Genomic DNA, 21,541 nt, shown 5'->3' with positions numbered 1-21,541 from the left:
CATCAGCGTGACCTATAAATCGCGTCATAGCAGACTCCATCTTTTCTTTTTCTTTTTTTACATCTGGCATGTACAGTTGAAATGTAAACATGAACAATCGAATCCTTACATAGGAAGGCCCGCTCTCCTTATTCGGTCAGATGCACACATATAATGTACATTGCTGTTGACACGTACTGCACAGTATATGTAATTCAAATCAAAGTATGTTATTGTTAACCAATTACTACCTTCCTAATTTTGGACATGGCAGTTAAACATTTTCAAAGAAATGTACATTTTCAAAACTACAGTAGCAGATGTACAAGCTCACAATTTGTCGCATTGCGGCATGTTTTGAGCTAATAGATTTGCTATTTTTGCTATTTATGGTACAATATAGGGATTTTAGCTGTGCGTGAAGTCTGAGGTGAAATTGATTAGATGAAGAAGATTGAGGATGAGGTAGTTACGTGTAATATTGGCTTATGTACATGGTAACTTCTTCCATTCCTCCTGACTCATTCAAAATAGGTTTTCTGAATGTTGGGGAAGATTTAGCTGTTCAAACACTGATTTCCAAGATTTAGAAGATTAGAACTTATTTATTTATGAGAAGGTCATTATAACACAGTTTTTCCACAATTCACATGATTTGTATTTCCAGCATATAAAATGATCTATTGTCAGGCCTTTAAAGGACGTTATGAGGAGGCATGCATGGTATCTATTGTACATTGACATAAAACAAGAACACAAAAGTCTTGTATGGTTGGACATCAGCATGGAATGTAGTGCAGAAATGACAATTTGTCACACAGCTAAGCCTGATGAAGAGTTCTTGGCTTGCAACACTGCCGTAGGTTGTTGGTAATTTTTCAATTAATTGTCCAGAGTCTGCTTTTTTCAGCACACGCTGCAGTCAAACAAATGATAAAGTAAATTTATTGGGCAGGCAGTTGTGTTCCATCCTGGCGAGGTCTTCTGGGATACATTTTTTACCTTTATTTAAACAGGCACATCTGAGTGAGAACAGATCACCCTGCTTCACGTCCATACCTCTTTCAATCTCTGATTCTGAATCTTTCCATTTAGGTTAAAAGAAAAATGGCAGTTATGAGGGTACCTTGGCAACAGCAGTGATGTGAACATTTCTCTCAGCCGGGGCTCGCTTCATCACTGTTTTCCATAGGGGGCGAGAAGTTAGTTTCATAGAGCATGACTCTGGTCGTTGGAGAACAAAATGACAGTGCTCAGAGGTCTGGTAAACCTGGCTGCAAGACATGCTGCGCCATCGCCAAGAGAAACTATTTCTGTTTTCGATGTGTAACGAACTGTAGCCGCCGTACATCTAGGCTTGGCTCGCAGGTTTCACCTTTAAAGCTGTTACGGCACATTTGACAGCGAAGGTGTTTTACTGCTGTTCCAGAGACTGTGAAAAAGTCAAACAAACCTCGCCTCGGTCAAACCAACCAACCAACTCCCACTTTCAAACAAATGACTAATCCTTTAACCACATGAACCCTAGCGTCACTATTCTGGGCATGTAATATGTGAACATTAAGTGAAAATAGGTGAACATTCTGCAAAAATAGCATCTACAAGCTTGTAGCTTGTACAGTAGATCAGCTATTTTTAACGAGGATTCCTTCCAATATGTAATTGTTTTCAGTCTCTTGTGCAACATATCAAATAACAGCAGATATCAAATATATACATAAATGTATGGGAATGTGTATAAAGTCAGATATGTACATATGGTGAGTGACAGGCCGGTGTACCAATGTAAAAGTGAATGCCTGTAAAGGTCCTTACACACTGGGGGTGATTTTTTCATGCGAATAATTCCTTTTTTTTTTAAAAGCCTTATAAAGTCAATGCAAGCTTTCACATCAATGAAGAAGTTTTGCAGAGCGAAAATGCGGCTATTATTTTTTTGCACCAAAGTCGAATTTTGCGGACATTCGCTGGCGACTGTTACACCTCTGACCAATGAAAATGGTAGGCATGTCTTCAACAGGGGGTCCTAGGGGGTCCTCAGAGTTACTACAGGGGTTGAACCCCGAGCATCCCTATTCTGTGGGGAACATTCACCGAAAATAGCCGATCTACAAGTTGACAACGTGTCGCGCTGCGACGTGTTGTGAGTTTGTAGATCGTCTATTTTCAAAGAAAAATCTTGTATGTGGGTCTATGGCACAACATATTTTCAGAAGGGTGGGGGGTCTGCAGACAAATACATATTAATTTGGGGATTCCTTGACATGAAAATGTTTGAGAACCACTGGTTTAAACAACATTAGGAAAAAGGCCAAATAAGCAGCTACACTTTAGAGAGAAATACAGAGAAATAGAGAATGTCAATCAATAGCGTCCTGTCTCGGTCTCACGCACATATCACAGGAGCCTTGAAATGAATTGTAATAAAAACAAATGTATGTATCGGGTCTGGATCGCATCCTGTTGACATATCTTGCAGTGTGTGATCCCTTGTCTGCGAGCAATCTTATAGTGTGAAAACCACAACGATATATGACGATATATGATTTCAAGAAAGAGACTTTGTGAATTGCTTAACGATCTGATGACCCCCCCCGACCACTTTAAACATCGTACAGTGTGTAGCTGCCTTAACTGGAGGCCCGGAGCTTTCAAGAAAACAGGACTTGGTCTCATTCCTCAAATAGAATATATCTCATCTCAGACATGTGGCTAGCTGCTGGTCCGGATCAATCGGCTCTCGGAAATTAGTCCTTTCCTTCTGCAAACGTGGAGCCAGCTGTTGGAGCAGCTGTCCTTCAAATTGTCCGATGGACATTCTAAAGTATTGCCTGAAACGGCTGTGGTACAATTTGAGCTCCTGGATAGTAGTGTGGAACTCACCCATTTCTGTTCTCAAGGGCAATATTAGGTGTACCCAAACACTTCTATTATTTTTCTTTTTATTATTCAATAAAAGTATGACCAGCTCATCATCACTTGAGGTTGTAGACTCTATTGTTTCTCTGCGAAAAAACTCGCACCACAGATAACTTTATTGACTGAATTTTATACGTATATACGCTTCGCGCTAGATGTGTAAAGGCAGACGCGCCAAAATTCGCCGGCCAAATATTTCGCATTTTCGCGTCGTTTATTCGCGTCACGTCGCCCCCGATGTGTAAAGACCTTAAGACATAGCCATTTATTGGACGCATTGAATAACAGAGCAGGATTGTGGTCAAAAGTGCAGTTGGTAGGCCACATATAAGTAGGAATATGTGTGAAAATGTAGAGTCATGTGTGGCAGAGATCTAGCACCTGTTCTGCAGGCTGGTGGCCGAGCTGTGAAAACTGTCCCTTATACTGTAGTATGCTTGCTCAACATTTGATACTGCAGTATCACCAGCCTGACGATGGCAGCAGATTTTGGCTGGGGTGCATGGTTGGTGTCTTTGAAACGTTTAGCCTTGGCTACGGACTGCTTGCTGTATGTCCTTGAAGGTAAGCCCACCTCCGACGATGTGCTGGGCCATACACACCATCCTCTGTAGCATCCTCTGTCGAACCAAGCAAAAAATGAATTTAGGGAGCGAGGTAGAGGGGCTCTCTACTCAGCTAGTTCTCCCTCTGTAATCTGTAATTGTCTGTATCCCCTGCCACATAATCCTCATGTCATTACTGTTGAACTGATCTTCCACTCTATTCTTGCACTCCCACTTGGCCTGGTGATTCTTTTGAGGTCAGAATGCTGTAGTCCCAGAGCTGTAGGCTGTGTCGTACAATTGAAGTTCCTCTGATATGATTCATTTGCGGTCTGCAGATACAAACTAACAAGCCTGAGTGTGATTGGACGGTGGAACGTGTGAATGGTTGTTTTTGGCAGAGAATATTAATGGTTTGGGTCTGTTTTTTGTCAGACAGTGACAGTGGCTGTTTTGTCGGATAGCATGAATGGCTGTTTTTGATCAACTCAACTGATCACCCCAATAGCCTAATCTGATCAACTGGTCGATCAAAAAGGCATGGTTGCCCAACCCTGCTGTAAGGGGAGACACAGGAAGGATGCGTTGTGGTGAGGTACAATCCTATGCCAACAGAGACTGGTGCCATGACCATTTGACTATCTGTGTATGCTGACTCTGTTGCTTGAACAAAATTTGAACAGATTTCATGCTCTGTACTAAATCATTTACACTTAATTATTAATAATGAAAGTTAGTGAAATGTTGTCCCTTCTAGTCTTTTCTGGGGTTGAATGAGTTTTATTGTAGCAGGTTTGGGATATTTACTGTATATATATATATATATTAAAGAACAACCACCTTTGATGTGTGCCATTGAGCAAGGTACAATTGGAGCTGTTTATGGATGCAAAGTCAATGTGCATCCACACTCTGTCCACTTATAGCGGATATATAATCCTACTATGCTACAAATTAACAAAACTCAGTCTGTCTGTTTGTCCTCATCCATTTTTCTCCTCTGTGGGTTGACCAGTCGATATGAACTTGCACATGGGCATTGACCTTTAGCATATGGTCTTTATTAGCATTTTCACCACACGATCTGTAGTTGCAGTCCCATTGTCTGGATGGACGGCAATGTCATGGTTCTATTGGATCTGTTCTCTAGTCACAGTCCCATGGCTCAGATGTAGGTAAAGATTAGTAAAGATTAATCGCAATGTGAGCTTGTAGATCCGCCATTTTTTTATATGTTTCAAATGGGCTTAAGTGGTTCAAGTGGTGGAAAATGACAAACTGGATTGGTATTCATTTGGAGCAAGTTGAAGAGAGCGTGGGATTCAGAACAAAGGAACTACTCTTACGTGGTCCCTTTCTGAATCCATGGAAATCTTACTGTCACTGAGATAAAAGGAAAGCACTTTAGCCTGCTTAATCGTCTGCAATTAAAATGGGGAATACACCATCTCTACATGATGAGGATATCCGCTGTAATTCCACCCAAAACATTATGTAAGCCAATGTAACATTAATTACCCCCGGATCTCACTGTGGGTCTTTAATGTGGATGGAGTGTGAACAGACACAGACATTCAGTAGAGAGAGAGACAGGGAGAGAGAGACAAGGGGAGAGAGAGAGAGAGAGAGAGAGAGAGAGAGAGAGACAAGGGGAGAGAGAGAGAGAGATTTGGCTACTGAGAAGCATTCCATACAACCCACAACAGTAAAACAACAACAAGTGAAGGGAGACTGACAAGGAACAGAGGGAAGCGAGGGACGGCGGATGGACGGATGGATGAACTAAGATGGATTGAGAACATAGGACAGGCGAGAGATGGAGGGAGTAGGAGAAAGATGCAGATGTGCGATGCTTGTTGCCAGGGGCAGCGTGTAAACACTGTCAAAAACACACCCGTTGCCAGTGGAGTGACATCACCAGCAACCCCACAGCTGTGTCAGAGAGAGAGAGATGGAGCGAGGGAGAGAGAGAGAGAGAGAGAGAGAGAGAACAGAGAGACAGAGATAGAACAGAAGCAAATGGTTTCTCATATTTTATTTACCTGACATTCAGACAAAATACACAGACCTCCACAATAAAAAAGTAACACAAATCTAGCCATGAATGAATTACAAACTACTGGTTTGGCAACTGATTTAATACTGGGACCTGAATTTTGCTTAATTCGATTACACAATATTCTGCTGCTAGAGTTGTCATTTTCTCTGTCAAACAATCTTTTGAGTTTGATGGAGACATAGAACTCTATTAGCAGAATATTGTGTATAGTTGTATTAAACAGAGCTCATTGTTGGTGTCACAGGCTGTGACGATGACACCAACAATGAGCTCTCTTTAACAAAGCGATTCTAAGTTCTGTGTTGCCAACAAACTAACTGACCGTCTTCTGAAGTTTCTTTTCTTCTTTTGTCGCCTGGTAACGACATTAGCTCCTTGGGCATTCAATTTGTTTCTATTTTTTGAGTCTCCATTTGAATGGTGTAAGACTTATTCACATGGCAATAGATGAAGGCATCATGACACACTGTCACATCCCCTGATGACCTTTCAAACTCCATCACCAGGCAACCCTCACAGTAACCAGCGAGGCAACTCAGCTGTTAAATCATTAAGGCAGAAAAATGGTAACATGTCATGCTCCCAAAAGAGTAATTTAGTCAAATTTCAATTTTGTACTATTTGAACTTCTGCTCACAGAAAATGATGGGTCTTTCCAGAGTACAAATTAAAATATAACAACTTGAAAACCTTTTGGGGGGATTTGTCAGCATCTAGCTTATGAAATCATATTGAAATGAAAACAGAGGGCTAACACTGCTGCAAACCTACAGTATATGGCCCCTTTATAACTGAAGACATCTAATTAATCAATAGATAAATGAAAGTTAAGTTGGTGTCTTTAATCGTATTTGTGTGTGATCTGTTAATGAATGGTATTAAGCTTAAACTCTGAGTCTTTGAAAAGTTAACTTTTTGAAGATTTAGACTTAAATATATATAAATCCTAGTTACAAATTGAAACACTTAATTTTGTAAAAGGAAAACATATTTGGCCAGTCCCCGAACATACAGTAAGATAAGATAAGATAAGACAACCTAAGATAGACCTTTATTGATCCCGCTGGGGAATTTCAGATGCCAAAGACATTACATACTGTAGGTTATCTGTGGTTATTTTGACAGGCTGCTCAAGAAATCACTTTTACACATTGATTTTCAACTACCAAAAAAAATTGTAACTTTCAATGAAATACAAAAAGACAATAATGTGGCAATACAGGCCTTTCACGTGATATTGTGGATACCACTCAATAACAATTATACCCCAATTTTAAACAAAAATACCTTACCTGTGACTCTACCAATCACCCACTATTCAATCCCTTGGAGACCATCCCTGAGCTTGGTTTCGATAAATGAATAAAACAGATATCCACATTTAAAGGAATCACATCAACTTGTGTTTTGCATGCCAATGCAGTTGGATAACTTGAACGATTAAGCCCTGACTCAGAGGTAGCCCTTTTTGTTTACTCTATTAACTTACCGGATTTTAGGATAATGAACTACTTAAACCCACCACCGGGGTGCTCTATCGTTGATCCACACCTTTTTTCCCTCTACACCAAATCTCTTGAATATATAGCCGATCTACAATGCTCAAATAACTCTCTAAATCGAAAGACTCTGCCAACCCACTACTGAAACCATTACTAACAAACAGTCAGAGGACGTGTGCACACACACACACACACACACACACACACACACACACACACACACACACACACACACACACACACACACACACACACGTACGTATGCACGCTTACTTTTAAGGTAAATGTATGTATTTTTGATTAAATTACATTTACCCAGGATCTAAATATTCCAGATGCTCTTAAGGAAATGTGTACTGTGGATATAAAAAAGTCTGGTCTAAGCATGGCCTCATTGCAAGATGATGAAGTGTTTTTCTGTTACTGGAAGCCCTCCCCTGGGAGCTGTAAATGTGTTTGTTCCCTCACTATGATTCAACCCATTGAACCCCAGCCCGACAAACCATCTGACTGAACTTTATTTCATTAGGCTATGCGAGTTCCTCAGAGTCAGAATGCATTATGCACTCTCAGAATGGGAGTCCATAATTCGCTACACACTCCCTCTACTGGCAGCAGAGCTAATTACGTTATACATGGATACTTCTTTAACCACTATTCTGGGCATATCATTAGGGAAACATTTGTCATTTGGCTTGTAGATCTGCAATTTTCAGCAAAGTGATTTGATGTAGAGGGAAAAAAGGAGGGGACCAAGTATAGACCTCTGGCGGACCTGTAAATCTTCAGCAAAATGATTTTGTATAGAGGAAAAGGAGGGGACCAAATATAATTTTGGAGTAATTGATTGATTGTGGCTATACTAAAAGGATAACACAATAAGCCCAGGGGGCTTGTTTCCATTGTGGTCCATTGTACTCAATTGATCATTAATCTATACCTATACCCATGTTTTTTCAACAACCTTTGAAACAGTAATCAGAAATCTATATCCATGTCTTTTCAACAACCTCTGAAACAGTAATCAGTAATCTATATCCATGCCTTTTCAACAACCTCTGAAACAGTAATCAGTAATCTATATCCATGTCTTTTCAATAACCTCTGAAACAAAGGTTCCTAAACATACAGAATGCTTTACTATCCTAACAAAGGGTTGGCAGTTGGCAGCAGGGCATCAAACAACACATGCTCATATCAATCCATCTCTCTTTCTATCCCTCTGTCTCTGTCTGTCTTCCATGCGTTTTATAGAAAGAGAGTGACCAGCAGATCTCAGTGCAGGTGGAGGGCAGTCTGACCTCATACACGCAGACCGGCCTGGCATCAGGCCAAGAGTACAGCGCTACCATCACAGGAGAGATCGACGGCAGGATGGGCGAAGGCAGCTCTGCAGACTTCATGACCCGTTGAGTTTCTTTCATTCACTTTTGTGCCTTTTTATTTACCTATAGAGATACTAGGACCAAAATAGACCACGCTGTCTATTTTGACAGCAGCAAGCAAATCACAGTTGAACTGTGATCTCAACCACTTGAACCCTATTCTGGGGGTTTAACTGTCGGTGAAAATAGCCGATCTACAAGCTCACAGCGTGTTGCGTTGTGACGTGTTTTGAGCTTGTAGATATGCTATTTTCAGCTAATATAGTGAAGAGGGAGAAAGGCGTGGGCTTACTAAGGACCCCTGAGGCACTCCGGGCAAGGCTAACTAGGGGTACAGGTGCTTAAAAAAATAATTCTCAGAAGGACCCTCACTGCACTGATGGGTTCTCCTTTGAATAACAACAGCAATATTTTTTTTTGTGTGGATAATACCACCACACATTGTTTGGATATATACGGTATATATATTTTCTTCTATTTGTTTTGAAAAATGTATGAAAATTGTACTCCACCTCTTCCACTCTTATCACCTCACCATCTGTTTTGGAGTGTTTGTTGTTGGGCAGTGGTTGTGTAACAGTTAGAGAAGTTGATTTGCGATGGAAACATTGACAGTTCAAATCCCTGAACTTCCTGGGAAACTCCGAGAACGAGTCTCATCCTCCATTGGCTCGACTTAACTCTAAGCTTGGAATTCAGCTCAAGAGCCAACAATACAAAAGTTGTTGCACTCTGTTGCTCCCAAATGTGTGTGTGCGTGTGTGTGTGTGTGTGTGTGTGTGTGTGTGTGTGTGTGTGTAACGCTCTGTTTGTGGAACTACACCCCTGAGCGTGTGTGACCTGATTAGCCACATGAACACTAGCATCCCTATTTTGGGGCAAACATTGGGCGAAAATAGCCTATCTACAAGCTCAACACGCATTGTGGATAGGCTATTTAGAGCAAAGAGTTTTGGTGAAGAGGGAAAAATTTGCAAATGTATAGAGCCCTGGGGGACCCCAGTCAATTAAGTATAATAGGGATTAAGTGGGTAAATATGGGCTAAAAAGTGTGTTTTGATTTTTTTGCAACAGTGCAATACAATTATTTCAATCTATTCCTCAATTGTAGGTACCTCCGGTTTCGACCACTTTCTAGTGAGATATTTCTTAATGGTGGTCACTTAACATTATTTCAAATAAATACCTGGCCTATCATATACCTATTTTCCTCAAATTCCCAATCTACTTGAGACTGAAATTCAGTCTATTCTGTGTCTGCCTGTCATTCTTGTACAGAAATATCCTTCTTCTCTTCCACCCAGTCATCTCCAGCCCCACGAACCTTCAGGTCGTCAAGACAACCACCACTTCTGCAGTCGTCCAGTGGGAGCAATCGCAGGGCGAGATTGACAGGTACAGATTGACAGTCTCGCCCCATGATGGAGTTGGGAGTGGCCCAGAAATGACCCTCCCACCTGAAAGAACCTCTGCCCAGATCGATCAGCTGGAGGCGGGGCGTTTGTATGACATCATGCTGGTGGCAGAGAAGGGCCGAATGATAAGTGAACCTGCCACTACCCAAGCTACTCCAGGTGAGTTACAGTATATACCAATGGATAATAGTTACTAATATCTGAATATTATAGTGAAGAATGATCTATTGTTAATTAACACAAGGTAATTTATATTTGTTTGCACATCCCCCCAGATACACACGCACACGGCACGTGCACGTGCACGTGCACACACACACACACACACACACACACACACACACACACACACACACACACACACACACACACACATTGTGATCGTATAGACGCTGGGTCATGCACCTCGGTAGATTCAAACCCTCCCCGGTGGTGGGCAGGTCTTTATGTACAACCCGCCCTATGTTTTTCCTTTTTTCATAGACCAGTGCCCTATTATTATATACTAGGGCACTGATTTATGTGCAAAGGTAGCGAAAATAGCCGATCTACAAGCTCACAAGTAATATTAAAACTCACACAGAGAGAAAAACATGTGAACACAGAAAGAAAGCAAAGGTGAACTTTGAATTAGAAAAACTTTATTAAAGGGGGTGTAAGTGATATTTTTTCAGTAAACAGAAAATACATTTTCCGTTCGGGATACCAATTTTAACCAATCAGGGGAGAGAATTCATACAGGATAAACAAGTGAAATTGGAAGTGATGACACAAAGTGAGTATACAAAATTAGAACAGGAACTAGAACTGGAAGCTGCTAATGATCGTTATGGGGTTCTCTCTCATTCTCCTGTCCAACCGTTCGTCCGTCCATCTGTCCGTCAGTGTGTCTTATGATCAAGAGTCAAGACGTATCTGTCAGATATTGTGTATTCCATTCAAATTGGCTATGACCGCCATAGCGGATCCTGGATAGGCAACCCAACCTGGCGGAGACCTGCGCTCCGAGGAGCACACTTTTTTACAAACATACATATATCACTTACACTCCCTTTTAATAAAGAACAGATGGGAAGTGGCCTGTCTGCTTTGAAAAACAATATAAATACTGTATATAATTACTGGTATAATTCAACCCATCCATATAAAATAAAAGGAAAAGAAATGCGTTCCTATCCTATGTGAGGCCAGCCTTGCCTTGCTGCTGCACAGTGTATCCCAGTGCAAGCTAATATGTACAGACACCTCATTAGTCACTGGAACACATTATATGAAACTTATTTTAACGAAGACAAATGTTGTGGAAGTTAACGATCTGAGGTGTGAACTTTACACAAAAACCATACCAGAGGAAAGCTGAGCCCTTTCTCTCTTATTCATAAGACATATGTTCAATACAATATTAATAAATTTTTTATTAATATCATCTGATTTCTTTGTCCTGGAGAAGGTCATTATATTCTCTCCCCAACAGCCAGCCTTTGACCAGCTACTGATGATTTGTCCTGCAAACTCCTCCAAACAATTCAATGAAAGATTGCAGTTTCTTTGAAGAACAATAATTATATTTTCACTTTTTTGCAGGTACCATATGGACACCAGTGACCTAAATTATTTATTTAATTATTATTATTATTTAAATAATAACATACTGTACCAAACTGAGAAAACAGGTTCACTAAAAGTCATTCAACAGTTTCATTATGCATCTAACAATATTTATTTTCCAAATTAGAACCAGCATAGAACAACAACTTTTGATTCCACATGCTACCTCCATTTACACCTGTAGGGAAGGCGTGGTCCCTGGTTACTACAGCAACCGTATCCACACAGGTGACACTGGCGCCAGGACGAGACATCAATGGCAAAGGCCAAGCATTGCACGTGACACCTGACGACACGGCCCCCGACCAAAAGGGGAGAAGTGGAGACGCAAGTGGACGAGATTCACCCAGAGGTGCTGTTGTTGAGCCCAAAGGGGCTGCCGCCAATGTAACAGCAAGAAGAAAAGTGTTCACAAGAAATGGCGCAAAGAAACCAATTGGCCCTGGCTTGTTCCGACTTAACGGAACCAGACTGGGACCTGGAGGGAGACAGTTTGGGCCTGGTCCTCTGAAAAAGCTTCCAGCCAGGAAACCATTAGTGGGGATAAAAGAAAGGACCCCACTAGACACTGAAAGCCGGAAACCAGGATTGCCAACTACAGGAGACAAAGTGCTAGCATTGACAGTGAAACAGTCTGGCATAAAGACATCAAGCACTGAGAGAGAAGATGATGAAAATCCTACAAAGATAACACCAGCTGGGATCAATTCCGGAACTGATGTTCAAAGCAGCTCCTCAGAGCCAACAGTTAGCCATGATTCAGAGGAGCAATCAGCAGAGGTTGGAATGAAAACCATAGAAAGTGCAACGGGGACTGTAGCAGAGGGTGTGGTACACCCCGTGTCATCAGAGCACAATGGGACTGTTCCTAACAATGGAAAGTGTTTAAACAAAATTAAAGTGACACATTTCAAGCTGCCCCTCAAAGATAGAGTCAGCGGGGGTAGGGCGGATGGGGCATCAACTGAAGGTGGCCCTACGTTTGACACACAACCCAGTTCTTCTGAAATGGATGAAAGCAGTCTTAATATACCCGGAAAAGAGCATGACAAAGAGTCGTCCTCAAGTTTGGGGCCCTTATCAGCCACAGGACGAGATCCTTTACATCAGCTCCTGACAGACACTTTTGATGGTTTGAAGATTAAGACGTTCTCTGTGCATCTGTCGCAACCGTCTGGCCTTAATTTGGATGCAGATTCGATGAGGCAGCAGATATTAAAGGGTCTGGCACCATTGTCATCATCATCAGCAGCTTCCTCTTCTTCATCATCATCATCTTCACGGACATCATCATTGTTACCATCATATTTGTCACCACACTCATTATCTTCTTCATCAACCTCACCATCACCACCACCATCAGTACCATTGTCATCCTCAACTTCATCAGCATTAACATCACTTTCTCCGACATCATCTTCTTTGTTAACTTCTCCATCATCATCATCATCATCATCATCATCATCATCATCATCATTATCATCATCATCATCATCATCATCATCATCATCATCATCATCATCACATGCCTCAGACATATCAGACATGGGGAATAAACCAAAGGTTGCCAAAATCACAAATGATGAAAGGATTACAGCTGGGGGGTCACTTGGAACCAAACAAAACCAAACGCACACCCTCAGAGAAGGGGGTGTACCCCCATTCCGTCGCCTTCCTGCAAAAGGTGGCTATCCATATCGCCCACACCCAAATGGGTCACCTTTTCAAAACAGGACCCAGACAAATTTAAGACCTCCCCCCCGTCGCTTTCAGCCCAAAAATGCAGAAAGGAAAGACACAGATCACGGATCTTCAAGTGAATTACCATATAAATCTTCATCATCTTCCTCCAGTTCAAAAGAGTCTTTTACAGTTGATGATAGTGCACAAGAGAAGGACATGAGAACAGATAGGTCAGGGGAAATAAAAATTGTGTCAATTGGACTTGGACGAAACCAGACAAAACCTTGGAGAGGTGGCTCAATCCGCCGTCCTCCACCAAATGGTGGGTACCCACATCGCCTTCAACCACATCTGCGACCGTTTCAAAACAGGACACATCCAAATTCGAGGACCCCATATCGCACCCTGAAACCTGCAATTCCTGAGACAGACACAGAGAGGAAAGAGATAACTTCAACTGAATTACCCTCACCCTCTTCCTCATCATTAGAAGAATCGTTTTCAGTTATTGACAGTGAAAACTTGAAGCGTACAAGCAGTGAAAGTGAAGGCGTGACACAAGTTATGTCAATTGAAGCTAAACAGAACCAGACAAGAACTCTGACAGCAGGGGTGCCTCCAATACACAGTCCTTCCCCTAAAGTTGGCTATCAGAGGAGACCACACCCAAACATTGGATCTGTCCAGAACCGAACCCGTCCAAACTTGAGACCCCATCATCATCCCTCCCCACCTTTTAACCCTGAAATGGAGACAGAGAAAGAGCATGTGTCCTCCAGTGAGATACCATTCCCTGTATCTTCATCTTTTCCTTCCAAACAATCACATCCAGTTGAAGGAACAGAGCAAGAAGGTCATGCAAGCAGAGACAGAGAACGTACAACTACAGTTGTGTCAATTGGTCCAAAACACAATCAGACTGTGAGAATGAATGGAAAACCTCCATTCTACCGCCAACCCCCCAATGGTGCCTTCCCAAAGCGTACCCACCCATATCTGGCCCGTTTTCAGAACAGGACCCGTCCAATCTTGAGGCCACCTCATCACCCACAGAAAGGCCCGCTGCATAAGCCTCTCCAATTAGGAGGTGATGACGGTACAACTGAAATACAAACCACCCAATCGGGTGAAGCAGATGCCAACCATGGAATCCAAACAACCCATTCAGGCGAGAGAGAAACCAAACTTGTAAATCAAATGAACTTATCAGATGAGGAGGGAGCTATTCACAGGGACAGCATCACACACACTGGCTCTGACCGTGACTCCAGCACTGAGGGTGACAGTGTGAACAGGCGCACTGGGAGTACAGCTACAGCTCGACCCACAACCAAAGTCTCCCCTGATACAATGAACCACAGAGCCTTGAAACCAGACTCACCCCTGAAGAAAACAATTTTACCGGGGAGAAAAAGAACACAGGGTCACACCCAGATGAGAAACAACACTGCTGTGAGCCAAGAGGGACAGGATTCCAAAAGAGCTCATCCTGGAAGCCCAAAGGGCCAAGTGAGTGAAATCAAAGACTTGAGAATTGGCGGGTCCAGCAAGTTACATGGTTCAGAAGATTCTCTTTCTGAAGACACTGTGGGGGAGCCTCTAGACTATGTGGGCGTGAGGAACGTTGGCTCAGATGGGTTCACGGTTGTCTGGGATGCACCTGAGGGGAAGTACACAGACTTCATTGTGACCAGGAAAGAACAAGATGTAAAAGGTGACCAACCAAAGGGGGTTAGTGAAGACCGAGGGAACGAGGAAGATGCAGGAAGAGGGAAGGCAGGAAAGAACGGCCTACGAGAGGAAAGTACTATGCCTGTAAATGACAAAAGGCCCACTACTGGGGTCCACGGAAGCACAACAGCCGAGCCTTCTACGGCAAGTGACAAAACCATCACCAAAGTTGTTCCTGGTACTGCTCGTTCCTGCCAATTTGAGAATCTCCCTCCACAGACCCCCTTCACTGTGACCCTACTAGGAAAGGGGCCCGGCCTTCTCTCCAAGCTACACAAGCTTGTCATCAGCACAGGTACAAGACCCTGGACTGTAAAAACATCTTAAATCACTGCTTTTCATATTTACAATTTAGCCATTAAGCTGACGTCCAAAGTGAGCAGGTAAGGCTTCAGTATTGTTCAAGGGCATATTAGCTGTTATAGGAATCATAATACTGGGACAAATTGCTTCTGTGCAAGGCAACAACATATTTTTTTTTAATATCACACCACCAGATACAGCACAAACTATAGACCAGTAGTTTTCATCTATAGTCTTTTGACTGCTGGTTTTCCCCAGGACCATAGTTGAAAACCTGTGCTTTGAATTACACTTTAATGTCTCCCCTATATTGTGGTCTTCTAAAAGCACAGTTATCTGTTAAAAAGTCCTGTTGTCTTGAGAGGCGCACTCACACTACTCACACAAATGCTGCTTCAATGTCCATCTGTCCATGTCTACCTCAAGAGCTGTGTGCTCTTGAAAACTGTAAATTCTTAAATTACAGTATCAGTGATCTCATTTAACACATGTTCTCATTTAATCAGCTGCTCATTGACACTGTAACATTTGTTTGTATGTTTATTTGTTTGTTTCAATAAATTGTTGTGCTTGGCAAGGCTGAGGGCTTTTTAATCCAAGCCATGTTCTGTTGCTTTGATTATGCAGGTTTTCATTCTAACCAAGCATTACATCAGCTGATTTCAGCTGATTTCACCCAAACCTGAGATGGGGTGGATTCATTGAACTTGAAAAGCAATTATTTGTTGTCTTAACCCTGTGTTTTATACATTTATTCTTGAATTTCTGTGAATCCATGACCTAGTCTTCTGACATTCATGAAGCAACAATCATAATATTCATTCATTCATTCATTCATTCATTCATTCATTCATTCATTCATTCGTGCAGCCAACCATTCTGTGATCTGATGTCATGAACCAAATTTAAGCAAACACTCAACAGACATGTTTTGTGAATGAGAAGATTGATAAGATGAGACCAAACATAATTTATCCAGAAAATGCCAAATGTTTATTTAATTTAAAACATCTCTGTTGGATGCAGGCTCGGTTTTGGGGATTGACATCAAATCACTGATCTTTTCAAACACATTCAAATCAATTCATTCATTGTTGCTCTGGTCTTCTCTCACTCAGGGTAAGCTAATTGTCAGCCAGCTTCACTGACTCTCGCCCACTTCACCTCTCACCCCAACCCCATGGGTAAGACCATGATTGGTCAATACATTTGGTCTGTCTGCATCTCTCCCAACTAAGACCCAATTTGAAATGTGCAGATTTTAATCCTATGAGTTCACAAGTAAATTAACAAATGAAGGAATGTCAAAGGAACCATTTATACATGGGTCTGAATGTCTCGTAATTGTTAAGTATTTATAAAAAAAAATTGTATCCAAAAAAAATTATTTGTTTTGCAGAATAAATACTCACCACCAGTTGATCATTCATTTTGTTAACTACAGAGGTTTTGTTCTGTAAAAATATTTGGACCAACTATTGTTTCAAAATGTGCTATAATTTCTTTTCTTTCCTCTTATTTTTTTGCATTAGCTATTTTATCTAAATAGTAATACTAAGTGTAATTTATTTTATGCGGTCTATCTAATTTTTGAACAAACCTTCAGTTTCAGAGGACAATGAATCATAATCTATGGGACTCAATTCAGGCTCAAGGTTGAAAATCTGTTTCCAAATCACATTTCTTGTCACAAACATAATTCTACACTTTTAACTCTTTGAGTTTTTGTGTCAAATTAATACCGGGATGAATTCCGTCGTTCATCCTGATAACTGTTTGAAAATGTCTTCCACACCTTTTTTGTCTTAACGCCCCATGTGTCTTCTTTTCCGCTATCTTCTTTTCAGGACTGAAAGACCAGCTAACTGTTACAATCTCATTATTTTCTCCTTTGCTGCTTTCCAGGATCCATTGTCTGCATTTAGCTGTGACAATGTTTGTCTGTATATGCCATGTATACTGTATATATGTTTGCACTGTACATATATACACACATTGATCTCACTGGAGCACTAATAGCAGCTGTGTGAATTAATACTTAAGGTTAGTATGACACATGCAGTGTATAGGTAGAGTAGCACATGTTTTACAGTATTCTGTCTTTCATTCTTTTTGTGACTCTTTACTTCCCGACCAATCTCTTTGTTATTGTTACTTTAAAAAATATATATTTTTATCTTTTATTTCTCCATTTGTTCTTTCTTTCTTCCTTCATTTGTGTTCCCTTTCCTTGTTACTTCACCTGCCATTGTTTTCCCTCTCTGTACTTGATTCCTTATTTCCTACATTCCTTTTCTTCCTTTATTTTCATTTTCTGGCTGTATTACTTTCAACCCTGTCTCTTTTTATCCTCCACTCTTTGCTCACCGTCTCCTCTGTTCCGTCCAGGTCCCGAACCTCCATCCAACCTGGTGTTTAGTGAGGTGACAGAAAACTCTCTCACCGTGTCCTGGACTAAGCCCAGAAACCATGTTGATGCCTTCAAGGTCACCTACATGCACACAGAGGAAGGCAAGGACACAAACACATGATAAACACACATCAACTGTGTTTTTAAAAAGTGTTATACAAATACAGTTTATTATTATCAAAGGTTGAGTGAGTAGTTGAGAACTCCAATTCCAGTGCCTATTAATGGCATAGTGGTTGGGGATGCTGCAGTACCCTCCCGATTGTGTACACGAAGAAGAAAAATAGAGTGCCTTGTCTTTACTTTTTTCCGGACACATACACATTTATTACCATGCAGGATACAGTTCATCTGTATTAGCAATTGTATTAGAACACTGTAAAATCCTGAGTGTCAATTTAGTATACAAATGTAACCAAACGGACCCTTAAGTGTCCGTTTATTTACGTAGGTATACTCTCAGAGTTACATTAACATTTAGGATTAACTGTCAACTTGCATCAGCAATAATTGTACAAGCAATCAATCGCTCTCTTTCTCTCAGGCGAACCAGTGTCTGTGTCAGTGGATTCTGAGGATTCTACACTCGACCTCTCACAGCTCTCCCCTGGCTCCTCTTATGAGATCAGTGTTATCTCTGTCCTCGGATTGGACGAGAGTGACCCCATTAAAGATTTGACCATGACATGTAAGTAGCATTTACAATCAGGGTTTTGCCTTCTCCTTTTTTTTCTTTAATTTGCTAATTCCGATTTTTGACATGAGGAAAAGTAGTAATTTCTATAGGAAAATGTGAAATTGGGGTCACCCTGGTGGCATACCACATTTTATATAAACTGTAATAAACTATAATAAACTGTATCTTATTGCATGATCAACTAGAAATATTTCACTCAATAGAATGCATACCTTCACTAATGCTATGCAATTTGCCATTTCTGCCTGAGATATGACCAATTATGCCGTTTTGACCTTGACCCAAGTTAATAATCTCTTTGGGGCATCCTGTTGATCATTCCCACCAAGCTTCATGAAAGTCTGCCTATTGCGTTCTTGAAAGGTTAAAGCTCTATAGTAATCATATAGACTCAATAGTATAGAGTGTTTGTTCAGTAACAGGGCTCACCAATTTCATCCAATCAGGAGAGAGAGCTCATTCATCAGCTTCATTTTGATAGTGTTCCTATTTTGTCTGCTCATTTTTGTTTCTTCACCCACAGTTTCACTTGTTTATCCTGTCTATGAGTTATCTCTCCTGATTGGATCAAATTGGTGTCCTGACCTGAAAATGTATTTTCTGTTTGATAAAGAGCTGGAGAGACACGGAGACCCTGTTGCTGAACAAACATCTTCAATGATTACAATCACAATATAGAGATATTTTACACTTATTTTATTTTAGCAACAAAACAATAAAACACTTACAGCACCTTTAAGTATTTTGTGTATTTCATGTAGATGACTATTCAGTTCTATGTGTTTAAGTTGTGTGTATATCTGTCAAAAATCATATTGTGTTTTTTTTATGGCCCCTGATGGCTGTAGCAGGTGGCGGATCTTGGAAAGATCTATGCATTTTTATATTTTCTCTGAGGGCTTCTCTGTTTTTGGATCTGCATCAGCCCTCTGCACCGTGTCAAAACACTTTGAGTAAATTCCAACAGACTTTGCTTAAGTCATATTGATGAATGGAAAGCCTTTGGGATTTACAATGTGGTAACAAGTCCCGATAAACTCTCTCTATCTGTCTGACTGTCTCTCTTTCTGTTTCTAACTATCCCTCCGTCTCCCTCTTTCTCCCTGACTCCCTATCTGCCTCTGTTCATCTCCTCTCTCAGTACCTGACCCGCCAACAGACCTAAAGGCAATCAACATCACTGACTCCAAAGCCCTGTTGTTGTGGCGACCAGCACTGGCAAGGGTTGACAAGTACTCCATCGTGTATGGCTCAGGGAAAGGTAGGAGAGCGATGGATGTGTGCTATCATTATAACCACAAGGCGATCTGAACTCATACATAATCTAGAGGTTACACAAGTACGCTTTAATGACACACCACAATGTTGACGGTTCTAATCCCTCTGGAAGAATCTGGGTTGGTGAAAAAGGGAAGGAAACGGCAAACTGGGGGTATTTAACTCACAGTTTCTCCATTACAGCCAACTGTAATAAATAGACAGACAGAGAGGCAGGTGCTCTGGCAGACACACTTTCTGACTGACTGACTGACTGACTGACTGACTGACTGACTGACTGATTGACTGACTGACTCACTCACTCACTCACTCACTGATTGTGTATAAACTGTCATGTGCATTAATCCCCCCCCTAGGGTCAGATTTGAGGATCACAGTGTCAGGAAACGCAGCGGAACAGCCTCTGAAAGGCCTGGAAGGATCAACCACCTACACTGTAACTATAACTAGCCAACTGGGCAAGCTGGAGAGCTCACCTGCTAGCACTGCCTTCACTACGACCAGCGGTCAGTAGAACGAACACACACGCGCGCGCGCACACACACGCACACGCACACACACACACACACACACACACACACACACACACACACACACACACACACACACACACACACACACACACACACACACACACACACACACACATTCACTGGCACTGCCACTATCATAAGCTAGCTACAGTAGGAAGCCTGGTGGGATTTATTTTCTGCTTCTGCTACAATGCACTGCTACTAGAAGTACCATATAAACACACACATAGTGTGTGCACACACACACACACACACACACACACACACACACACACACACACACACACACACACACACACACACACACACACACACACACACACACACACACACACACACACACACACACACACACACACACATTTGAGCTTACATCACTAACACCAGACAGCTAGGCAGTCTGCAGACTTCGGCCCCTGAACACGTTCAATAACCACTTGTCTCTCTCTCTCTCTTTGACCTAACAGGGTCTGGAAGAGACGTCCCGCGTGAACTCCAAGCCAGCCAGGTGACCCCACGCACAGCACTGTTGTCATGGAAACGGCCCTCGACTGCTGTGGGCAGCTACAGGTTGACCTATCAGACGGAAGGACAGGAGATGAAGGTGAGAGACATGCGCATTGGTTAACACACATGCTAACTTACCTGTAGGCTACCATAGTAGTCAGTAGTTAGGCTAGAGATCCTTTCAGTGACTCAATTCACTGCAAACACGCAGAAAATCCCTGGGTGTTAAAATCATACTGTGGAACCGTTTCGACCGTTTTCACTAGTATATATTTCACAATAACCATAAATGTATTTTTCTCAAAACACTATTTTTATATGTGAGTTGAGACTCACTATAAATGATGTATGCACCAGAAATGTACCAGAAATGTATTTATTTGTGTATTTTAACGTAAGTAAATACAGCTTCTGACAACTTGTTGTTGTGTTCCAAAATCCTCAGTCACTAGGAAATATGTTCTTGGTTGTTTGTATTTTTTAAGATGTCTTCCCCGTTCTCCCTCTCTACAGGAAGTGATTGTTGACGCCACAGTCACAGAGTATAAGTTGGCGAAGCTCCACCCTGGTGCTAAATACACAGCCTCGCTGCAAGCAGAGAGTAGAGGAATCTACACTGGTGCTATATCTACTGAATTCACCACAGGTAAACAAGGAGGCAAATTATGTCTCTAATGTGAAACTGCCTATGAAAATGATGCCTGTCGATTGGAACTAAATGTTCCACTGCTGGCCTGGAATCAGATCCTGGAATACAAGAACGCTCGCCCCAAAACACGCTCGCCCCGGGTCTAATCCGGCGGCCTCGGAACGGTCGCCACCAGGTATTCCTAAACGTAACCTCATTGAAACTATGCCTGAAACTAACCGTATTCCTAAACGTAACCTCAGTAAAACTATGCTTAACCCTAAACGTATTCCTAACCTTAACCTCAGTAAAACGATTACAAGAATACAAGAACCACTGGGGGCGAGCGGTCTGCAAAA

At 41.7% G+C, this 21,541-nt stretch overlaps 1 protein-coding gene across 2 annotated transcripts in view; it reads left to right on the top strand.

The window, feature by feature from the left end:
- The window catches only part of LOC311061319 (tenascin-like), a 42,904-nt gene that overhangs the window by 15,085 nt on the left and 6,278 nt on the right, over positions 1 to 21,541 (top strand). Inside the window, exons 8-16 of one of the 2 annotated variants that reach the window (XM_084079916.1) lie at positions 8,259 to 8,412; positions 9,694 to 9,963; positions 11,597 to 15,121; positions 17,518 to 17,640; positions 18,084 to 18,227; positions 19,378 to 19,497; positions 19,871 to 20,020; positions 20,515 to 20,651; positions 21,068 to 21,200. In XM_084079916.1, the coding sequence (XP_083936042.1) occupies positions 8,259 to 8,412; positions 9,694 to 9,963; positions 11,597 to 15,121; positions 17,518 to 17,640; positions 18,084 to 18,227; positions 19,378 to 19,497; positions 19,871 to 20,020; positions 20,515 to 20,651; positions 21,068 to 21,200 (4,756 nt within the window). The remainder of the gene's footprint in view (positions 1 to 8,258; positions 8,413 to 9,693; positions 9,964 to 11,596; positions 15,122 to 17,517; positions 17,641 to 18,083; positions 18,228 to 19,377; positions 19,498 to 19,870; positions 20,021 to 20,514; positions 20,652 to 21,067; positions 21,201 to 21,541) is intronic. The other variant, XM_084079917.1, reaches the window with a different exon arrangement.

Source organism: Gymnoscopelus microlampas (genome assembly GCF_963454915.1).
Source record: "Gymnoscopelus microlampas genome assembly, chromosome: 15".
Taxonomy (NCBI): domain Eukaryota; kingdom Metazoa; phylum Chordata; class Actinopteri; order Myctophiformes; family Myctophidae; genus Gymnoscopelus; species Gymnoscopelus microlampas.
Note: the sequence above shows the minus strand (reverse complement) of the source record. Positions and strands in the feature narration are given on the sequence as shown.